The sequence below is a fragment of the Rattus rattus genome, chromosome 2, assembly GCF_011064425.1.
Source record: "Rattus rattus isolate New Zealand chromosome 2, Rrattus_CSIRO_v1, whole genome shotgun sequence".
NCBI classification, from domain to species: Eukaryota; Metazoa; Chordata; class Mammalia; order Rodentia; family Muridae; genus Rattus; species Rattus rattus.
The window spans coordinates 180,647,660-180,670,433 of NC_046155.1; the positions used below are offsets into that span (position 1 = coordinate 180,647,660).

The following is a 22,774-nucleotide window of genomic DNA, read 5'->3' on the forward strand; positions in this document are numbered from 1 at the left end:
CACCAACTTGATATTTGGTCTCCAAAAATGGTAGAACAGTTGGGAAGAATTGGGAGGACTGTCTGAAGGGTGTGTCCCAGGGGATGGCTTGAGGTTTCAAAAACCAGCCATTCATAGCTCTGCCCATGCTCACAGAACCAGATGTAAGTCCCTCAGCCTCCAGGGCCATGGCTGCTGCCTGCTGCTGCCACGCCCCTACCATGGTGGTCGGGACCCTCTGAGACTATATACCCTAAAATAAACCCTTCTCCGAGGTGACTTCTAAGAGGTGTCCTGTGTCTTCACAGCAACAAGAAAGGTATTACTTAGACATATGGCGAGGCCTTTAATTCCAACACTTGGGAGGCAGAGTGAGAATCTTCATTCAAGCTAGCCTAGTCTCTTTTATAGATCTCAGGACAGCGAAATAAAGAGACCCCAGTCTGAAATAAACAAACAAACAGAGACCAGGCTTTAGAGAACTCTGGTCCCCACCTCATGATCCACACTTTGGGCACAGAAACACCAAACACAAAAACAAAAGTAAAACATTTAATCTCTAAACCACCCTCAATGCCCACTACCTGATGGCCTCTATAATCATCAAAATGGCTAAGCCAGCAGAACACAGAAACCACGGAGAGGTTTGGCAAGGCATCGGCCTAGTTCTCGCCAGGGATGGCATTCCGGGAGGTCTTTTTCCCTGCTTGGCGCCTCATGCTCACGGCCGGAAGGCGCCAAAGGAAGAGCCGAGCTCAGACCTTGAGGTCTTCTGTTTCTTCCGCCGTGCCTGGCGCCTGGCACTGCGTGAGCTGAGGTAATGCAGGTCAGACGCTGCAGAGGTAGCCCCTGTGACACAGTGAGGAGCATCATCGAGGCAGAGAAGGTCTTGTAGCCAATGTCGGCCAGCTGCTTGGCAGACGGCATGTCTTCCCATGCGATAGGGTCGACATCTGCAGGACAGGGCCCCACCTCCAGAGACCCCTTCCTTATTCTCACCTTTCACTCTCATCGATGCACCGGCGTTGGTGACCCCTGTGGCTTCATAAGCATAAGGCGTATGTTTGAGCCTGACTCAAAATGACTACACCGAGGCAGGAAACGGGTGCATACGACGCCATCAGAGCTGACACGGGCTCTCCTTATTTGTGCTTAAAAGGTGACCAGCCCACTCATAGACTGTGCTGGAATCAACCTGGTCCTCTGAAGAACAGCTATGCTCTAATCGAGCCATCCCACCAGCCTCAGAATCATATTTTTATTTATTAAGACTGCTGACGCTGTAGTCAAATTCTACTTTCTACATCAGGACCTGAAGATAGACTTGAGGATGTGTGTTTGTGTGTGGCGGGGTGTATGTAATGTCCCCTGGTAGAGGCAGGGGGTCAACACCCGTGAAAGTTTAGTCTTCTTGTCTTCACTTACGAGAAGATCTATATGATTTAAAGGATGCTATGTGGCAGTACAAACCTCCAGAACTGCATTAAATGGATATATGCTGGAAACTGCACCCAGGATTCTGCATCCCAAATTCAGAATCATCTAAGCTATTTTAATAACCAAGCCAGTATGAGCTACGAGACCCCATCCAAAAAAGGTGGGGGAAGAAAGAAACAAAATAGAAGCACATCCAGATATCTCTCAAAAGGCAAACATGTAAACAACAGCAACAATAAATCCTGAAATTAGGCCCAGGTACAAGGATCAACCTGGAAATAAAATGGAACCTTGAGATTGGCAAGTTAATCTGCCGGGCATCCTTCATAAAAACTGTTAGGAATGTAACTGCGGCCTTAGAAAAAATATGGGAATAATCACGATAAAATGCCACAGGGCAGGGTTTGCAAGAGTTTATATGACCTCTTCGATTTTCTGCCCTCTAATGTTGAGAGAGAAGCCCAAGGCTCACGCTTCTGGAAAATTCTGAGCCCTCGTGATAGAATGGGGTCTGACCTGAACAATGCCCAGTGAATCAAACATACACACACACACACACACACAGCCGTCATTAATATCATTGACACACACACACAGCCCCTATTAAGTCACCTGAGCTTGAGCCACAACTTCTGGACTAACGGAGCTTATAAAGGTAAGCTATGAAACCCTATACCCTGTTAGATCAACAATAGAAGGTAAGGGAGACCGCAGAGAAGGCCAAGTGGACCCTGAGGACATGGAAGGCTGTGGGGTTGCATGGTCTTATTTAGAAGGGAGGCTGATAACAAGAAGCCTAGACCTGGCAGGAGTTAGCACATATCGGTCCGGAACCGTGCGCCTCATGTGTTGGTGGGCGCGTGATGCGCGGAGCAGGGAGCAGTGGTGGACAGGGGAACGGAGGGGCGTGGAGCAGAGGGTGAGCATGGAGCGGAGGTGGCAAGGGTGCGGTGTGCAGAGCCAGCTGAGCGGCGAGGAGAGGGGAAATGGAGTCTGGTTTGCCCGGCTCAGTGGCTTCCAATTGCAGACTGCAGCCTGGCCTCGTCAGAGCTAGGATCTCTGCCTCAGCCAGAGTCAAAAGACCGCAGCAGAGAAAGGCAGACACCAACACGGTGCGCTTCCTAGACACTGGTGACCGCGAAACCTCGCCTACCAAGGCGAGAGCCAGCCTTTGAACTCTGATTTCCGCCTCCCTCTTACGCACGCTCAGTCTAGTCTTCCTCTCGGAAAGGCCCATTGAATTCTGGGGGTTGTGGTTCTGCTCCAGCAAATGCGCTCCTTGGAAAACTGGCATTTTTAGCTCAAAATCAGGCCAACCACAGTCTATGACTCAGTTGCGCAAACTCAGCTAGGTAGATCCTCGGGATCCTCCAGCTTTGGGGTCATACCTCTCTAGCGCCTGGTATTCTTTTACAGGGCAGATCTATGGCTGACTTCAGGTAGGGACTGACCAGCACCAACAAGGAGGCCACAGAATGGGGGTTGAGGTGGGGGAAGGCGGTTTGACTCACATCGTTTCTGTCTTGTAAAGGACCTCCCTGTAGGCAAGGATGACAGAGCCTAAGAAACGCTGAGAAGACTGGCTGACAGCTTGGGTGGAGGAGGGACATTATACAAGAGGAGAGGGAGAAAAGGAGGAGCAAATCAATGCCAATGCTGATTGATGCCCGAGTTGTGGCTGCTATTAAATAGGATGACTTTTTTCCACTTGTCTTACATTGAGAAAACATGCATGCAGTGATACATGACCCACGTGCTGCCACATAAATCCACAACTTCCTTCCAGTTTCTGAAAAAACAGATTTTATTGGTAGACATATTCGAATAGAAGGCCCCAGATTCACAGTTGACTGAGCAAAACATAGGTTAAGGTGTTGAATCTGTCTGCATCCTGCCCCAGCCTCCTGGGAAACAGCCTGAATTGAGTCATGGGAGGGTCTCAGCCCAGTTGACTGGCGACAGAGCTCCCCACTTCACCTTCCCAGGTTTGACCTCATGACAAGACTGAATTCCCAAAGGCTAGGGGAGTGAGAGAGGCCTGCACCTGATGTTAGCTTAATAGCAAGTTAATAGAGACACTGTGTGCCAGTGCCACACGCGAAATGGAGAGACCCTGGTGGAGGGAGAAAACCTGGCCCCTGGAGACTATTTATAGCCAGGGCTCCAGGCTGCTGATCTGTGACATTCTCCTCTGCTGCCACCCAACCTGGAAAGAAGAAGGTATACCCCATCCCCTGCTGCTTCTCACCCCAGGGCATTTCAATTGTTTCTTCTCGAGTTCCCCAGCTCCTGATGTGTGCTGTGCCATATCCATGAGGACCTTGTCCCAAGGGCAGTTGGCTTTGGCCTCAAGGCCCCACCAACCATTGTTGAACCTGAGCGTCTTGGCTCCAAGCCTATACAGTACTTTCAGGAAGGCTTCTGGCTGTTTGAAAACATGAAAGACACACTGCTTTCTGCAGAGAAAGGGTAGAGCTGAGAATATGGACAGAAGGAGCTGTGGGAAGATAAGCTACAGTAATCCTACATTCTGTCAGACATGAAGTCGGTATGATCAGAGGAAAGTGGGCCTCCTGGGGACAACCTGAGTAGGGAAGGTGGGGTCTGATGCCTTTTTTAAAGGCTAAGTGTCAGCAGGTTGAGGGGCTGGCTGGCGCTTCTCACAGCCAGAGCCCTGACTAGGAGGTGGACAAATCGGTCAGGTTTGAGCCATCTGAGCCTGCTATGAAGAAGTGTAGCTCTGTCAGCAGATTGAGTTCCTGTTTCCCCAAAGAGGGTAAGCAGCTGGGCAGCAAGGAGAGCCTGAAAGGCTCACACAGGTGGGGAGGCCCTGGGCAAAGCCTCAGGACCAGGAAGTTCTAAAGAATGTGGGAGGCCCTGGGGCCAGAAATGCCAGTGTGGGAGCTTCTTTGTGCTAGAGTAGCCTTGGAGAAGGGAAGTAGAGGCTTTGAGGTGGGTAAATGTTGCTAGGGAGAAGTTAGAAGGGACAGTTTGAGAGCTTGCATTTTGTTAGCAAACAGTGAGAGATCATTGATGTTGCAATGGAGAGTCGGCCAAAGGGTCTCTGGGTCTAGCTAGCTCATGTCCCAGACCTCTTCCCTTGGCAAGTTTTCCTTGGCTTCCCATCTTTTCCTGTACAAAGCACTTCAAATACTTAACGGAACAGATTCCTATGTGTGGGAGGTAAGGGACCAGCAGCCTTGACTTGGCGCCTTCCTTCCCCAACCGCACCTCCCCTAGAGCAGGCAGCACTGGGGCTTATTCCACACCTCCCAGAGGATGGCGAGGAAGCGGTGTGGTTCTGAGTCAGAGGTTCCACAAAGCAACCCAGGCATGGCCTGAGCCCCACAGCCTCCTGTCCCCAGGGCCCCCAGAAAGGACTCTCTGCTGGATGGGAAGTCCTGAGACTGGTGGTGGCTGCTATCGCTTCTGTCACTCCCTGCAAGGCGCTGTTCAACTGGGCTCCGCTGAATTCACATGTTCTGGTGGTTCTGTGCATGGAGAACTCACCATGGGCCCTTTGTAATACTTTGTACAATGCGGTGAATATGAAACCGAGAGAAAGAGCCCAGCTTCATGTCCCCACTTTCGGTCCACTCTCAACACCCATGCCCACCTCCTGTCCACAGGACTTCAAAGCACCTACCACTTCCTTTAGGCCGTCCGGGACTCTAATTCTAGCCCTGGAATTTAGGTCAGGTCGCCATCCACCTCACCTTAGTGACATTGCACTTGCCCGTCTGACACGGGCTTTAAATCCTTTTCTGTTTTTAACGAGTAACCATTAATTCGAATCTCAGTACATGGTTAAAATGAGTCCAGTAAGTGATATTGCAGCAAAAAAGATGTGGTTTATGTGCTGTACCACGCCAACTATTTCGTCTTCTCATGGCTAGTCTCTGGCATCCAAAGCCATGAGCTGCTCTTTGATCCTGTATACTGGGAAGGAGGACCCTGAAGCAGAGCCCGTCTCCTCAGCAATTTCCAGGACATAGTAGGGGACAGAAATGGTGATTTTAAGGGAATGTAGAAAAAGGTAGGACAGTCAGGTGAGGTTTCCTGTCCTGAACCCAACGCCCACAAGGGCAGGGAACAGGGAGAAAGAGCCAGGGGTTGTAGCCAGTGGAAGATCTCATGAGTGAGGGTCAACTGGCTGAACACAGTCGGCACCCCAGACGCTCCAAGCTCTCTGTCCATCGCAATATGGAGAGGCGGCAACCACCTCTGGGACTCCTCCCTAAGGGCTTTGGCTATCGACTACTTGTCCACGAGGCCCTGTGTTGGAGGATGCTGCAGTTCTGGGCTGTCTGGGGCCCTGTAGAAGCCTGGGCCTGCCTGGCATCTCTTTCTCCAGCTGCCAATGGACCAAAAAAGGAGGGTGCCACGAAGGGAAGTGGGAGGTGCCATGTGGGCAGGAAGGAAGTGGGAGGTGGGGTCTTGAGGGGTGGAGGAGAAGTGAACCGTTCCAAATAATCTCTCTCTTTCCCTGTGGTTGGAAACCTAGGGTCTCAAGCAGATTCTGCATAGGAGTGCCACTGCTGACACATTCCAGCCCCCCCTGCCTTTCTGAGACAGGGTCTGGCTGCCCCCTCCCCTGCGCCAAACCCCTCCAACCTTGGCACCCCGCCCACTCTTCTGGTGCGAGCTAAGGCCTTCAAGCACTTATGTTCAGCCTCGAGTTAGGCTCTACGAGGCCAATGTAATTCTCACGCTCTCCAGGAAGGTGGCGATATCACAGAGCCAATGCAGAAGAGCTTGGCTGGCGATTATCTCCATGAGCCCCAGCCGATCACGCCTTTGGTGTTGTCACCAAGCCAAGCTCAATACAGAAGCCAGCCTTAACAGCCACTATATTCTTTGAGGAGAGAGGACATGGGGTGAGAAAGATTCTCCTCCAGAGGCTCTACTTCTGGAGCCTTCTGCACCCTCCAGCTGCCCATCGCCTTGACACACCCATCAATGAACAAATGACGGCCTCTAAAACTAAGTCTTCCCCTTCCTCCTTCCCCAAGTGCTGTGCCTTCCCAAACCCATGCCAGTGCATGCGTATGTGTGGGAGTGCCTGCAATGCCTATGTGTGCATTGCATGCTCGCCGTGCATGTGAGCGCAATGAGATATTCAGTGCCTGTGTGGAAGACTGACATGGTTTTTCCAATTACTACACTGCTATTATTATTTACTTATTATTAACGGCTAGACGGTCTCACCCATATTATTAGCTGGCCTAGAAATCTGTAGACCAGACTGGCCTCAAACTCCTACAGGAGAGAACCACCTGCGGCTTCCTGCCTCCTGAGTAATGGGATTAAAGGCTCGACGACAAATGCCCAGAAAAACCTGTTTTTGAGATAGCATCTCTCAGCTAGCTTTGAGTGCCTACTGTTGAGCTTGATTGTCTGTCCAGCAGGCCGCAGGAACCCCATGCCTCTGCTCCTCACTGCTGTGCCACTGAGTCAGCCTCAACATGGGTATCTGGGGATCAACTCTGAAGTCTTTAGGCTTGTGTGACAAGCACTTTACCAACAGAGTCATTCCTGCCTGGCTGACCTGGAACTGAAGAGATCTGGCTCCTCTGCCTTCTAAGTGCCGTGGGATTAGGGGTACACCACCACCTTCTAAGCCGGGATTAAAGGGGAGTATATCACCACCGGCCTTCTTGGCGCTTTTTTCAATTCTATCTCATATTTATCCTGACATTCCCTGTGAGAGTCACACCTCCTCTCCTTTTTAGAGGATCACAGTATCTCACTATGTAGTCCCCTGACCGCCACAGTTACAGAGATCCACCTTCCTCCCCAGCTGGGATTAAAGACACCGGCCACCGAAGTTCCTTATCTATCTTTTTTGACACACTGAACATCTTGTGTCCTATTAACCTGGGAATCTTCATGGGACCATCATATCGGACTTCAGGGCTACGCCATCTCACAGAGGTCTAAGGTGGAAGAAGGACCCATTGGCTGAACAAAGTTACAAGTCAGTAACCGACGCCTGGCCTTTACTTTCACGGGTTTTCTGTGTGTGCACCAATGGAGACGCTGCTCAAGCACAAGAGTTGGTTCCAGCCACCCGGAAGAGCTAAGATGGGCCCTCTGGCAGGCTTCTCCGCCCAAAGTTGCATCCTATCACCTCTGGGCACCCCACAGATCTCTACTGTGTCCACCCTTGTACCACGGTGATGGAAGTTGGTGGTTTGCACCAGCTCTTCAGGAGCTGTCCCTGAGCAGGGTCCTTGCAGCCTAAAGTAGAGAAGGGGGTAATTGAGGACAACCTTATTTTGATCCTTAAGATGGTCTCTTGGGCTCTTGCTGTTGTTGCCTAGGCTGACCCAGACCCTGGGCTCAAAGAAACCCTCCTGCTTCAGTCTCCTGAGAAGTTGGGACGACAGTGCATGGCACAAGCAACCACCCAACTGCCCTCACACCAGCCAAAGCAAGACCTCACAGCCCCACCCCCTGATGTCCCAGGCCCCTCCCGGATAGCTAAGGGCTTGGGCAGCAGCTAGGGCGTGAAGCAGGGGTCTCTACCACGGTCGCCTCACAGAACCCCTCTTCAGCCACCTCACTGGCAATGCTGGGCCCCCATCGTAACACCCATAGGGGATGCCAAGGCTCTCCCAATCACTTCAGAGATGAGTTCAGTCCATTGGGGCCCTCATCCCTGGGCAGGGCAGAGGTGGAGCTCAGGTAAGCTGGGTCCTTCAGACCCATCTGTACCCTCAGAGATCCTGCCCCAATCCCATCTAGCCCTGACTTGCTGTGGAGAACAGCAGGTAACAGTGGCCAACCCATCCCATTGACCCCTCCCAACTCTTATCCAGCCCACCTCTTAGAAGCATCTATGCCCCTAAGGAGCCCCCATCCCAAGCCACTTTCTAAGACATCTACCCATCTCATCTTCATCAAGGACCCAGCACCACCTCACTCTCTCCTCTCTCTCTCTCTCTCTCTCTCTCTCCACCCCAACACTCTGCCTCCCTTCCTCCCCACTTTCTGGTACTAGGTATTGAACTCAGGACCCCTGCATGCCACACTTCCACTCAAAGCCACACTTCTAGCCCCAGCTGCTTTTACCTCTCCAAAGCCAATCCCTCCCCATCTCCGGGGGTTCTCAGCCTCTTTCCTGAGGATATTTTTCTGTGCTCTTTCTATCTACCCCCAAAACCCGTAATAGTTAGTGAGCACCTTCATCCCTCAAACACACCAAGGTGTCCTTGGTAATTTTAATCAAGAGATATGCCAATAGTATTGGCTCAAGGGCCCTTGAGCTGGTCACAGATCTTGCCAATGAACTGATAAACACAAAACCAGATGTCAGCACCTGTTGCAGCCTGGACGACATCTGGGGACAGCCACCTGTGGGGAGAGCAGGTCATGTGCCTGTTAGACCTCCTAGTCCCAAGGGGGGACTGACCCTTTGGAATATCTTCAAGCCAGTGTTAGGGGAGGGAGGCTGTTTGACTGAACTGAACATCATAACTTGTAGCCCTGTCCCCAGCCTCCTGGGTCACTGAGCCTTCCTAGAACACGCTCCACACAGCCACACCTTAGCCCCCATGCGGGTCAGTGAAGACGGCCAAAGGCAGCCTAGGCTTGCAAGAGGAAGAGGCAACCAAGATTTCATCACTGTGTCTTAGGACCTTTACTTGGCAGCGGCAGCCCTGTCTCCCCTGCCTATTCCTAGTCCCCCTAGGTGAGAGAGCACCATATGGATTTGGACCAAAGACCCCAAAGTCCAACGATCAGCCTTCAAATGTGCTAATAACCAGTGAATGATAACCAGATTAGAGTTCAGAGCAGGCATTTAGAGGTTGGACCCCCAAGTCCAGGGGGCCTGAGAACCAGCCTTAAGGCTACCGGAGACCAGCCCCCACACCCCGCTTCCCCCACCTAAGTGCACCCCTTAAGGTGACATTCAGATTCCAGAAAGAGTCCAAAGGAACAATTTAGGGGCATGGGGTACCTCCAGGCCTAGGGCAGTCCACCTGCATGCTCACCAGACCAGCTGGCATTTAAAGTGGCTTCCCGTTCTTTTCAGGAGAGGAGGCACCTCCAAGTCGTTTTGAGTGTTGACTGCGGGACACCCCTTTCTTTGCCACGCCTCCTCTCACAGCCGTTGGAACTACTACATTATTAGGGGCAGCTTAGCCCGCAGGTATTTCTGGCATTCTCGCAGCCAAGTGCGGTTGATGATCTCAGTTAACTTTTCTGCCCCATGCCTCTCAAACACTCCACATGGTCACCCGTGGATCAAAGTGCCAGCTGGGCTGGCATTACTACCCACGATCTGGTACGGTTGAGCTCTGGCAGGAGAGGGAAACATGGAAAGTAGGAGTAGGTGAGAGGGAGGAGGGGGAGTGGCACCTCAAAAGTTTGTTGGATTTTTTTTTTTTTTTACCTCCCCCTCTCATGTCCTCCCGCCCTTTGCTCCCCACCTGGTCGCCTATGGTAAACCTGCCTCCCACCGCGACTGGCAACAGAGGGGCGATTCTGTCTAACCAGTCTTGCTGCTGGTGAAGTGGGCTAGCTCCCACACTCACAGGGCAGCTCCTCGGGCAGGGAAGGCGGGGCAGCACTAGCTCACCTTCCTCTGGCGAGCAGGTGCAGCATGCCCAGCAGGCACAGCTGGGAGGCCGGGCACAATCTGTCCCTGTGCCTAACACTGGAGACAGCAGCCAGGAGTCCGGCTGGCTCCTGAGCGCATTTCCCACCTTCTGCCTGCTTCCTGCTCATCCAGCCTCCCTTTGGGGAGCCCCCCAGCCCTCAGGGAGAAACCTTCCTCCCCCCATGCCCTTCAGAACCGCTTACCAGTTGCCGGAGCCTACGATGCAGACTTTCTTGCCAGCCTATGGTGCTGCTTCTTTGCTTCTCTGCCCCGGCGGGTGTGGGCTCTGAGTATTTAACTCCACCACGTGGGTGTGCAAGCTCCGCCCCAGTGGCCCAGAGGCTGGCACCCAGGGACAGGGAGTCTGGCCTGGAGAAAGGGAGTAAAAAGGGTACAGACGTGTGGGGAACAGGACTGAAGCTGAGGCCAGCTTTTTCTTCCCGTTTGCAGCTGACGGTGCCAGCCAGTTTCTTTTTCCTCGACTGGCTTCAGCTTAGTCCCCCCACCCCGCGTCTTGTCTTGTGTCTGTTCAGAAATAGTCCCCACTATGCTTCAGTCTCCAGCACTGAAATAAACTGCAACCAACAGGGCAGGCATGGTGTTGTGAGTCTTTAATCCCAGTACTTGGGAAGCAGAGGCAAGAGGGTCTCAGTGAATTTGAGGCCAGTCTAGGCGACAGAGTGAGACTCTGTCTCAATAAATAAATATATAAATAAATAAATAAATAAATGCACGAGCATCAGTGCTTTGCACCTCGACCAAGGATTAAATATCCTGGGAGAAACTAGACATAATAAATTGCACCCCTTAATCCCATAATCCCAGAACTCAGGGAGGCAGAGGTAGGTGGATCTCTGTGAGTTCAAGTCCAGCCTGGCTTACAGAACGAGTTCCCAGACAGAGGGGCTTTACAGAGAAACCCTACCTTTGAAAAAACTAAAAAACAGGCTGGAGAGATGGTTTCAGTGGTTAAGAGCACTGACTGCTCTTCCAGAGGTCCAGAGTTCAAATCAGCAACCACATGGTGGCTCACAACCATCTGTAACGAGATCTGGTTCCTCTTCTGGTGTGTCTGAAGACAGTTACAGTGTACTTATATATAATAAATAAATCTTAAAAAAATAAAAAGAACAAGGTTCTTATTAGTCAGGGTTTTCTAGAGTCATAGAACCATGGGTAGTCTCTATACAGTAAGGGGATTTGTTGATGTTTGAGTCTGTAGTCCAACTCCCCAACAATGGTCAGCAGCAGCTATGAATGGAAGTCCAAGGATCTAGCAGTGGCTCAGTCCCAATGGCAGGCAGGCAAAGAGTGATTCTTCCTTCCAGTGTCCTTATATAGGCCTCCAGCAGAAGGTGTGGGCCCAGATTAAAGATGTGTACCCCACGCCTGGATCTGGGACTTGCTTTGTCCCAGGTGACCTTGAACCCTTGCTTTTTAGTCTCCTGGGTTATAGCCACTTTGCCTCAAGATCTCCATGCCAAGATCCAGGTCAGAAACTTGCATCTCCTAGCCTCAAGATGGGATCACAGGTGAACCTTTTCAATTCTGGGTTGTAGTTCATTCAGATACAGTCAAGCTGACAACCAGGAACAGCTACTACAGTCATCGTGATTTACTCACAGGGGCAGGGACTCACAGTGAGCCCTTCACCCTCAGATAATCCCCATTTGAAGGTCTCTAAAGGGAAGGCAGGAAGGAAGGGCAAAGGTGGAACCACTGATGCCACGTGGCTCAGAGTCCCAGGCTTAGAAAGGGCAGAAGGCGGTGGCCAGCATACACACTGTCCTGGGTAAGCTTGATCTTCCTTCAAGTCTTCTCTCAAGGCTCTGCCTGTCCTACAGGAACCCTTAAAATAGCTAGTTTACAGACACTAGACAGCAGAAGAGAAGCCAGGAGTTACAGCAGCAGCTTCCAAAAAACTCAAAGGGTAGCCATGTCTCTGGGCTTTGTGGTCTCTGATGCTCACGTGTGACAGGGAGGGAGAATGGCAGGCCCACATCTAGCAGTTTGAGCACCATGGCATCCACAGACATCTGTTTTGACTAAGAGGGAGGAGCTGGGTTTCAAGCCCGCCGAGCTCAGTGCAGGCTCTCACCCTCTGAGCTGCACCTGACCCACAGGGCACGCCAGCCACTGTATGCTCATGTGCAGACCTCCTGGGACAGCACACCACGAATGGAGTGTTGTATCCTCCAGGCTACCACCGGCCAGTAACAGTAATCGGCACTAGGTTAGAGGGAGTGCTGACAGCACTAAGAAAAGAAATGGTAGAGGTAACGACTGAGCGTGTGTCCCCACCCCCCCCCCCGGATCAGGGATTACACAGAAGCAGCCTATATCGTGGTCACAAGGCCGGGCAGTCTGTGATGGGGACAAACCGAAATCAATCAGTGGTTGCTTTTTCTTCTACCAGATTCTGCTAACGTGAGCTGTCCCTCCCACAGACCACTCCTTTATCACACTGGCACCGAGATGAAGGCGCCAAAACCAGGCTGCCAGCTGGGAGCACTGATGACGAGGGCTGGAAGAGAAAGGACGTTCCCTGCCCCTGGCACGTATAGATAGGAACATGAAAGAATGGGCATTTATGCCTGAAATGGGTGCCTTGTTTTTTGCCTAAATCTCCCGTCTCTTTTTTGCCCCGAGCCTATTTGGTTGTGTAGAGACCAAGCACGTGGCTATTCACACAGGAATAAAGGATGCTCGGCAGGAAGCTGTCTGTCCCACCAAAGCTGGACAGTGTCTGCCTTGGAATTAATGACTCATCAGCCACTCTGTCCACACGTGCAATTAGACAGGTAAAAAGATGCCAGTTTCAGTGCCTTGATACCCTTCCTCTGTTCCGGTTATAACGCCTCTTTTTAACCCTCTCAACTCAGAGAACCCAGCATGTCCTGCACTGGCAGACAACACTACTCAGCAGATATCCAGCTACTCAACGGGCAAGATTCGTTTTTTGTGTGTGAAACAGGGTCTTTGGAATCCTGGCTGGCCTGGAACTCAGAGGTTCTGCCTCTGCCTCCCGGTGCTGCTGGGATTAAAGGCGGTATCAATGAACTGCAATGGATGGTTGAGATTTTTTAGCGGTGACTTCGAGGTGTGACAGTCGCCTTGTCCAGTCTACCCACACCTTCCGGACGAGAGTGCAGTAGGAAGTCAGAGCCACCCAATGGAAGCTGGCTGGACCGCAGGCATTGGTGCGGTTTTTTCCAGGGGGGATTAATGTCTGAGCAGCCAGGTAGGCAGCCCATCTACCTCACACAGGACCTAGCGCCACTCCACACTGGATTTAAGAACAGAACAGCTTCTTACATGGAGCACTGTAACGCACTCGTAATTGTAATCTCACTTTGCAGGTGGGGGGCTGCTGAGATAGGGCGCACAGTGAGTTTTGGGTCAGCCTTAGTCACAGGAGACCCCCTATACTGGGATACAACACAAAAGGAAACCCCGATTGTCTTGGGGCCAGTTCAGGGAACCTCAAGCATGAGATCAGTGCATGTGGTGGGTCTGTATGGAAAACCCATCACGGGCCCTTGGCAGCGGCTGGATGGACATGTGTACTTGGGAGAACAAAAGCCCAGTTTCATCAACCTCAAGGGGCCACAGATGCCAAGGACAGCTTGTTCCTGCCAGTACATGACCTGGAGATTTCAAGGACGAGGAAGACACCAGTGGCGGCACTGCCTTGTCTGTTCTTTATGGCTGGGAGTTGCAGCAACCAACCAAAGGCCATTGCTGAGGTCACAAACCTCTAATAAGACCCAGAGTCCCCAGGAAAAAGACTCATTCCAGACCTCCAGAGCCTGGCACACAATCAGCAAACATCCTCAAGAAACACCTGTCAAGGAAGAAGGCACTGGGCAGGAAGATGGCAGACACTACAGTAGTGACTCCCCAGACAGGGGACCCAGTGATCACCCCCAGACAGTGGGGGGACAATGATTCCCCCCAGACAGTGGGGACCCACAGCAACCCCCACAGACAGCAGGGACCTGCTCTTCAGAAGTCTTTATTAAACTGGTGACATCAGTAAGGAGACAGTACAAAAAATTTTGGTCCATGAAAAAAAACAAAAACAAAACACAATTCAGTTAATAAAAACAGTTATCAATAGGGACACTGGGAGTGCTGAGTTCACCCATCATGCTTCCAGCCAGAAGCCAGGCTGGGCCTCAGCTGCTTCCTAAGGTTGTCCAGTGTCACTGTGGAGGAGGGAGGCTAGAGGACATGAGGAGGACAGGAGAACACTGCTGTCCCCAGTACAGAACAGGCAGGAAGGAAGGGTGCAGGAACACTGCTGCATGCAGGAGCCTGAGGTGGGGAAGCAGGGGCTTTGTCCAGTTCTGTGGGTTCAGAGCCCATGCTCAACTTGAATCCTGTGCCAGCTGTCTCCACCTGCAGTGTTTTCTGCAGCCTGGGACAGGCCAACTCCGGTGACAAGACCTGGAAGAATCTGAGGCTTCCCGGAAGGCATAAAGCCATCTGTCCCTAAGGGCCGAGACCCACATCCTGCTGCTACCTGAGGGTCTGAAGCTTAGGAGGGCAGGGGTGGGAGTCAAAACCATTTCAGACCTATTCTCCAGCCCTAGGCTTTTACTCCTCAGTGCCCTGGAAGCCACCAGTGGGTTTCAACTGGGCAGACATGGGACAGGGGAAGACAGGGACGGCCTAGGGCTTTGCCCTGCTTGATTTCAGGCCTGTTTCTCCATTTTTGGAAGGGGGCAGGGGTGGAGGAATGAAGAGAAGCCACTCCTCTAACAGCAGGAAGGACAGTCTCTGCTGGGGAAATGACAAGGAAAAGCGAGATCCCAGCCCAAAACACTGATTAGGGCAGGTGTGGGAAATCCCTGAAATGACTGGGCACATGGGAGTGTGTGGGGGAGCAAGAGTTGAAAAACCACACCAATACTGACATGGACCCGTGGGGGGTCAGACAACACTGAGACAGCAGGTTAAGTCCAGAGGCGGGACCAACCTGGATTCCAGTGAAGCCAACCTGGGCTCTTTTAGTGCTAGAGGGCAAGAAGAAAGGAGAATGAATCTGCTCCAACCTGTGGAGGGGGAGGAAGGAAGGGAAGAAGTAGGGTACCAGGAAGCCAAGGTCAGCTAACACAGACTGCCCCCCAGGCCTGAGGCTCAGGGCGCATAGCTCCCAAGGCCTGGGTCTCCCTGCAACCCACCCCTGACCTCAGGAGGCCCCACCGCCAGAGCACTCTTACCACCACGGTTCTCCTACACTATCTAGAGGTCCTATGTAGGACAGGGAGGTAGAGGCACGGGGGCGTGCAGGGAGGAGCTGAGGTGGGAGGCCGGGGTGCAGGAAGGGATAACAGGTGACTGTGAGACGGAAATGTGACACCCTCTTCATTGTGACACTGTCCTGGAGCCAACAGCATCTCCTAGAATGCCTCAAGCAAGACCAAGACAGGGACACTGAGGCAGGCAACACGGGGCCCACAAACTCGGTGCAGACACTAGGGCCAGGGAGGCCCTATGTGTTTCGGATTCCCAGGGCTTGCTCTAATTCTTGCCGCCTCTGCTGCACCTGCAGAGAAAACAGGAATGCAAGCTCGAGAACCAAAGGCTGGCGGCCAACACCGCTGACCCCCTACTTGGGCCACTTCCCCTGTGCCCCGGCACAGCACGACCTTGGTAGAAGTATCGGCACCACGGCCTCCTGGGCCCAAGGCTGGAAGTAGAACTCCAGCTCGGCGCTCCTCTTCGGGTTACCCACCACATCAGTCATTGTCTGAGGGGAGGAGAGGACAACAGGGCTCCTGCTGCTTTCCAAGTCAAGCTCTCAGCTGGGTTACTCTGCCCACCTCCAACCCCACCAAAGATGCTGAAATTCCTAATTCCCCGGTACCTGTGAATGTGGACCTGACATGGAATAGGGTCTTTGCAGATGATCAAGTTAAGAAGAGTTCATTGGGATTGGCCCCTAATCCAGTATAACTGGTATCCTTATAAAGGAGGGAAATGCAGACAGACAGACAGACACATACCCAATGTGAAGACAGCAAGCCTGAGCTGAGGGACACCCAGGTCACCCAGAATAGTAGAGATGTACAGGACCAACCCTGTGGCTACTTTCATTTCGTTGGGAGACAATCCCATTGCTCAAGCCGCCCAGTTTGGGTCAGGTTTCTTCAAAAGCCCCAGCAGACAAAAAAAAAAAAAGACACCCCCCAAGTCACCCCAAGCACCCTTTTAGTCACTGTCAGGGTGGACCTTTTCTGCTGCGCTGGTCACAGCAATCACGAGTCGGCACCACGTGCAAGCCGCCCAGGCACATCTCCTGCCTGGGGCCTAAGGATTTTCTTTTCTCCCTGGGGCGTCTTCAACCCTATCTCGCTTCATCTCGTCCCCTCCTCTGGAACAGGTTTACTGCCTGCCATCGGCTGCCACGGTTTACTACCACTTTTGGTGACACACTAGCCTGTGTTTTCCCTAATGGAACATCTGTGGGGGATCAGAGCCCCAGATCCTGTGTTCTAGTGCAGCTGAGTCCAAAGCCAACACTGGGAAGTGTTGACTACATTCCTGATGGCCTGCCTCATTTCCCTCATCAACCCTAAAATGGGATGGACTGAAAAACAAAAAAGGTGGTCCCCAATTCTTCAACCAGACCAGCTGGGCGCAGAAGTAAATGATCATGCTGCACCCCTATTCCCTCTGGCCTTTCTCAGGCCTCTTTACCTTGAGGTCCCGGCACTGGGATTGAAGCCAATCATTGATGAAACCCTGGGGTTCCCAAGGGTAAAGCTCTGCATGAACTCCAAGTGGTCTTCAGTTGGTTGATAGTTTCTATTGTCTCATGGATCTGAAAGAAAGAAGCTCCAAGGCAAAAGGCAGCATCCAGGCCGATGACGTTATGGTGCCTAGAGTCCACGGTGCAAGCACTGTGCCCTCTGGTTCTTCAGCAACGTGCTGGCCCTTATGCAGGTAAGGGAAGCTGCACTCTCAGTGTCTTCAACAGGAACCAGTACAAACCGGAACGTTTGGCCACCGCCATGCTCCAGCAAACCCTCGTGCTCTCTTAGCTTCGAAAGACACGGTCGGCTGAAGTCTCAACTAAAGTGGTTACCCTTCCCCTAACTCTCCTCCTCCTCCTTCTCCCCCTCCTCCTCTCAGACAACTCTTCCCCCAAGGCCTCCTCTCAGCCCCACCCAACAGGAGCCACATTCCTTTGGACTCCATCCTGTCTGCACCTTTAGTTTGGAGCCTGGACACATCTCCCACAAACCATCAGCCCAGTCTCCGAATGGATCTGCTGCAGGTCTGCCCCTCTTCAACTCTCCCCACCTCCCGCTAATGCAAACAGCATTAGGACCTCCATGACGAAGGTTTTGTCCCGGCTCTTTTACCTCACCTGCAGGAGGGATACATGTGCTTTTCCCAGATCAAAGCGTTACAGCCAGGCTCCTACTGCCCCAGTAGCTTCCTCTCCCCAATATCATACCCTGACATCTTGTACTTCTTGTGCTGATTTTGCGGTTATCTGTAATTGTAGCTGCCAGGAACTTGTTATGTACACAAGACTGATCCTGAACTCGGGGTGTGCCTCCTGCTGCTGCTGCTCCCAAGTGCTGGGATTGCAGGAGTGAAGAACCATGCCTTCCTCTGCTTCTTTCATGGATACCCCAGGCTCTTTCTCCCTTTTGAATTCTTGCATACCTTGTTCTATCTCTTTTGTCCTCTGCCTCCCCATACGCAAAACACCACTGTGTTTCTTTGCCATCTGTTAACTTCTACTTCACCCTTCAAATTTTAGTTGAGGCGCCTACTCTCCAGGAAAGTCCACACACATTATCTCTGGTGGCTACAAAGCCCTTTGGCTTTGCGTACAGTGCCTACCAATGGCAGCAGCAGGGAGAGCTTCCACTGATACCTTACGGTGGGAGGTACAGGCTCAGGCCCTTAATAACGTGGTCTCATTTCACACGCAGCCGCCATGGCTTGTGTCTATAACCCCAGCACTGTTAACATGATGTAGAAGAATCATCATGCGTTTGAGGCCAGCCTACTCTACAAGGGACAGATGCACTTAAAATGCTAAAAACAAAAACAAAATGTAATAGGCAGAATCTAAATGCATGTCTGTAGCCTGCCTCCACTTATCACTAAACGTTACCGACAGCCTGACAAGCTCTGGGTATCAACATGTTTTTAGTTAAAAACGAAAAGCAAAAGGCAGCTGGGAGCTATGATGGACGGTGGGACAGAGACGCCTACCTTGTTGTCTAGAGTAGCGATCTCCTGCTGGCTGGCAGTGGACAGCAGGAAAGAGTTCATCTGGGTCTTCAAAGTGTCATCCACTTCCACGTCAATGTCGTAGCACGCTGTCTTTTTCTGGTCATTTGGGTCAACACTGGGGAGGAAAGTAGCAGAATTCAGTAAATGGCTTTTTCTGGGACCTACGTACCAACGTCAGAAGATGGCCCAGGGATGAGAGGAAAAGGAAGCAACTGCAAAAGGTCAAAGTGCACAGCAGAGATGCTCAACGTCTTCCTTCTGAGCGCTGTATGGAGTTGTATCTCCAGATGCCTCACTTCAAACAGGTTTAACTCACGGGCCAGCCTGTCTCTATGAGTAACAACCTGTAACTCTCTCTCTCTCCTCTCTGTATGTGTAGTATGTGTGTGTATATGTGTGTGTGTGTGTGTGTGTATGTGTGTGTGTGTTTCCCAGGGCTGATGTCAGGTTGTCAGGCTAGGCAGCCAGTGCTTTTAACCAGCTGAACCATCTTGCTGGGCTGAGCTTGGTTTTAAGAAAGTCATAAAGTTCAAATAGCACCAAAGGCATTTTGTGAAAACTTTTAAAAACAGGAGTCCGTGCAATGGACTTTAATCCCAGCACACAGGAGGCAGAGGACCTCTATGAGTTTGAGGGGAGCCTGGTCCACAGAGTGAGTTCCAGGACAGCCAGGATTACACAGAGACTCTTGTCGAAAAAAAACAGCAACAAAAAGAACAGGACTCCAGTTTCTGTGGACGCGATGTACAAGCTATAGAGGGACTACAGGTGAGGGGCTCAGGGACTAGGGAACCGTGGAACAAAGAGGGCAAAGAGCAGGCGTCTGACAGGTGCAGGGCTCTTTATCTTCCAAATTATGAGAAAGCAAAGCAAGAGTGGGAGCCGACTGGGAGCCCCTCCTTTCATAAAAAGATGATTGCTGACTCCCACCACAGTGACAAGCTGTGTCTCCCGGGGGAAGTGGAGCCCTGCTGTGACAGTGCTGCCTGATGTCCAGTCACTAACACTCTAGCTTTAGCCAGAGAAGAGTGTGCAACCACCCCACACACCAGTAACCTTCAGGCATAAACTCTGCAAAGGTGAGCAGGTAACAGGCAAGCAGAGGTTGGTGCCACTATTGGTTTTCACAGTAATGAGCTTACGTAATCTAAACAGAAATAGAGCGAGCACATCTAAGGAGACCTCTGGACATCTGACAACGGGACGAGCAGGCTCCCCAGGGCAGGGTCCAGCACACTCACCTGATGACGTGATTAATGATGATGGGTTCTGGTGGCATGAGCAGGGCATGCAGCCGCTGAGGGATCTCTGAGAACTTCATCCGCTGAGATTCAAAGATCTGAGAGAGAGAGGGAGAGGGAGAGGGAGAGAGAGAGGGAGAGAGAGAGGGAGAGGGAGAGGGAGAGGGAGAGAGGGGCATTACAAATCGGCACTTTCAGTGCAATTAGACTCTCGAAATAGAATGTGCCTTACATACCTGCTGGAGGTACTTTGTCATAGATAACAAACTCGCCGTGGAGGGTCCTGGAGCTTATGTGTTTTAATATACGTCAGTGCCTGGATGATCACTGGACGGTCTGGGTGTGGATGCCCAAGAGGCTAGCCAGGCGAGGTCTAATTTAAACTGGGGGGCTGCAGAGAAATCAAGAGTGTAGATGAAGCTAACGATGGATCCATGGTCTTCGGGGTATTTAGTACAGCAACACACTCAATCTAAATGGACATTAGTAAATCTGGACGGCAGGGTTATGAGGATCTAAGACACATGTTGTCGCCTAGTGAAGAGCATCCTGAGTAGTCAGACACTCATGCACCGCTGCCAGAAAGTTGACCTCCACACTCCCAAGAGTACCTGGTATCCAGCATCAGCAGGATAGTGCAATCGACATTCACATCTCCGGTCGCTTACCTGGAAGCTGTCGGTCTCCTGGGTAGTTGGCGCCTGTGCACCAGAGAGGAAGGTGTCAGGGGGTACTCTTCCAGAGGAAGAGCTGGGGTGGGAGGGAAGAGCGTCTGTAATAACTGAACATTCAACTTCGATTACTGAGGCTACTGGGGAAGAGCAATAGCTCCAGGCATCTCTAAAAAACATAGATGGCTTTGGAATTATTGTCTACAAAAGCAGAACCTTCCAACCCTATTTGAGATGACTGCATTTAAAATGGCTTGAATTTCCAATAATAAATTTACCCACAAAATGAATATTATACATGGAACAGGAACCTAAGACAGCGGGTCAGTTTTTACTTGAGGGTCAGGCTACCATGTCTATGAGATTGTTACATCCATGTTTATTTACATGTTACATTCGCTATGTAACAGAGCCAGTGCTTGAGCTGACTCTAGTCCAGTCTTAGCTACTCTACTCTACTGCTATCAAGTCAAGCGCTTTACAGATTTCTACTGACTCTGACTTACTTCCCATGTCTCTTAGTGGTTGGAGTTAAGGGGCTGCAGCTACAGTGGTAAAGAAAGGGCAGGTTAAGTTCACACGTACACTAGACCGCTTCTGGGTTTACGCCCCAAAACACTGTTGCTCGCAGCTATCAGTCATCGAAACACTGCACACCCAGGAGCTGTTTAGTATTTCTGGTTATCTGAGACATAAATCTAAAGGATCAGGGACCGAAAGGAAGATACAGATCAATAACCTAGGCTCTAGTATCACTAGTACTCCATCAGTCAACCCATTAACTACAGCACACGTATCAGGTAATAGCACGCCAGCAACCCAGCCCACCAACACGTATGCTAAGATGGTAGATGCCGAGAGTGTAAGAGGACTCACCAGAATTTCTCTGGGGGCAGTAGTCAGGACAGCAACAAGTGGTCAAGTCAGATAGCAAGAGCCCTGTCCTTAACTCAGTACGGCTAGCGCTGCCTGGAGGTCAATGTGCAAATCTGTAACGTAGTGAACCCTGCAACCTGGGCTAATCTGTTCTGCTTGGTCCCCAAGCCCATCATCTCTAAAAGTTAAGGCCTGAACAGAATTATTCACTTCTACCAGATGGTTGTCTGGCCCATAGAGGTCTTTGTCCAGTTCGATCACCAAGGACTTAAAAAAGGAAGAGAACTTTCTCTTTTGCTTGGTGGGCATCATATTGGACAAGGCTGACTAGAAAAGAGATGGGGAGGGGAGGGGTATGCACGAAGTCCCCAGGACAAAGTTCCTTAGGAAGCAGTTTCTAACTCCAATGGGGAAAACCCTTGAAGTATCTTCTGTTGTGGCCAGGTGGCCACTGAGTCAGTCCTGGTCCCAGGAACACAGTAACAAGGACAGTGATCTGACTTCAAGTTAAGCCAAACTGCTAGCACAACAGTGCTGCCTTCCTCACTGCCAGAGCTGGATTCACTGGGCCCAGCCTGCCGGGGTCCCAGGTTCCCAACCCTTCCTCTCTCTCTCTTTCACACACACCTTCCAACTCTTCCTGGAGTCTCCCCTCATTCTGGCTGGTCACGTCTGACCCAGAGGACCATGCCAGGAAGGTTCAAGTCGTCCAGAAGTGTCAAGAACTCCTTCCCACTGGAGCCAGTGCTAAGGGCGCGGCCATGGAATCGTGTGCTGAGTGAGGAACAAGGGGCTCAGGACTGAAAATCACACTGCAGGTGCACACCACAGCAGCAGAACAGCAGGGCAAGAATTTGTCCACCCACACCTGTGCCCAGCCCAGCCATGGAACCCTGCCTTTTAAAAACAACAGAGTATCTGTGAATAATTCTATTCAGCCTGTCAGAAAGAGTTCTGTCAAGCGAGTCTGAGCCTGTGCATGACACACTGTCTTGAAGTTCTCACCTCCAGCCACCATGAACTGCCTGTTTCAGAGATTTGTATAAATGAGTTCACATACCATTTTGTCCACCAGTATTTCGTTCGTCGCTGTGAATAGCGAGGTCTGTAATATATTGTCGAAATCGCACTCTCAAAATTTTCCATTTTTTTCATCCTTTCCGGTGTAAACTCTGTTCTGTCACAGCCTGTTTTGATCAGCCTGACTGTTCCACATCTGTATGTTTGTTTAAGAATTAATCACCATCAGCCCAGCACAGCCTGCACTGCAGTGATCTCCCAGGTCCCTCTTGAGTCCTGAGTTCACCTCAGGTCTTCGAGGGTACCTCAGCCTGTCTCCCTGTTTCTGCTGGCTCAGGTTCATGCTGTTCATCGATCATGTTCCTTCTTCCTTTTCCTCATTCAGCAAGTTCTCCCCACCTTTCTCCCCCAGTCCCAGACTTCTTTCTCAGCCATTCTGATTGCTCATGTTCTCCACAGAATTCTGTTTGTTTATACCCCATTTGTCAGCTGCTGTTGCCTTTTTTGGCTCACCCTCTTTTCACCCATGACACACTGTCCTCTGCCAGCTGTCCATGTCCTGGGTCCTGCACCAGAATGAGCTTTGTCCTTCAGATACTTTGGCACTGTTCTGTGTATGTTTTTACCTCTAATTTACTAAATGTTATGCTGTTAAAGAAAATGTCACACCACATGAAAAGACC

At 51.3% G+C, this 22,774-nt stretch overlaps 1 protein-coding gene and 1 pseudogene across 1 annotated transcript; both read right to left on the reverse strand.

Moving 5' to 3' along the window:
• Nucleotides 1-700: 700 nt before the first annotated feature.
• Nucleotides 701-906, reverse strand: LOC116893477 (cytochrome c oxidase assembly protein COX14-like). Its single transcript, XM_032895233.1, is given in 3 exon segments — nt 701-809; nt 811-833; nt 835-906. Coding segments are annotated over 3 exon segments (204 nt in total).
• Nucleotides 907-15,321: 14,415 nt separating this feature from the next.
• Nucleotides 15,322-22,443, reverse strand: LOC116893478 (annotated as a pseudogene).
• Nucleotides 22,444-22,774: the final 331 nt, after the last annotated feature.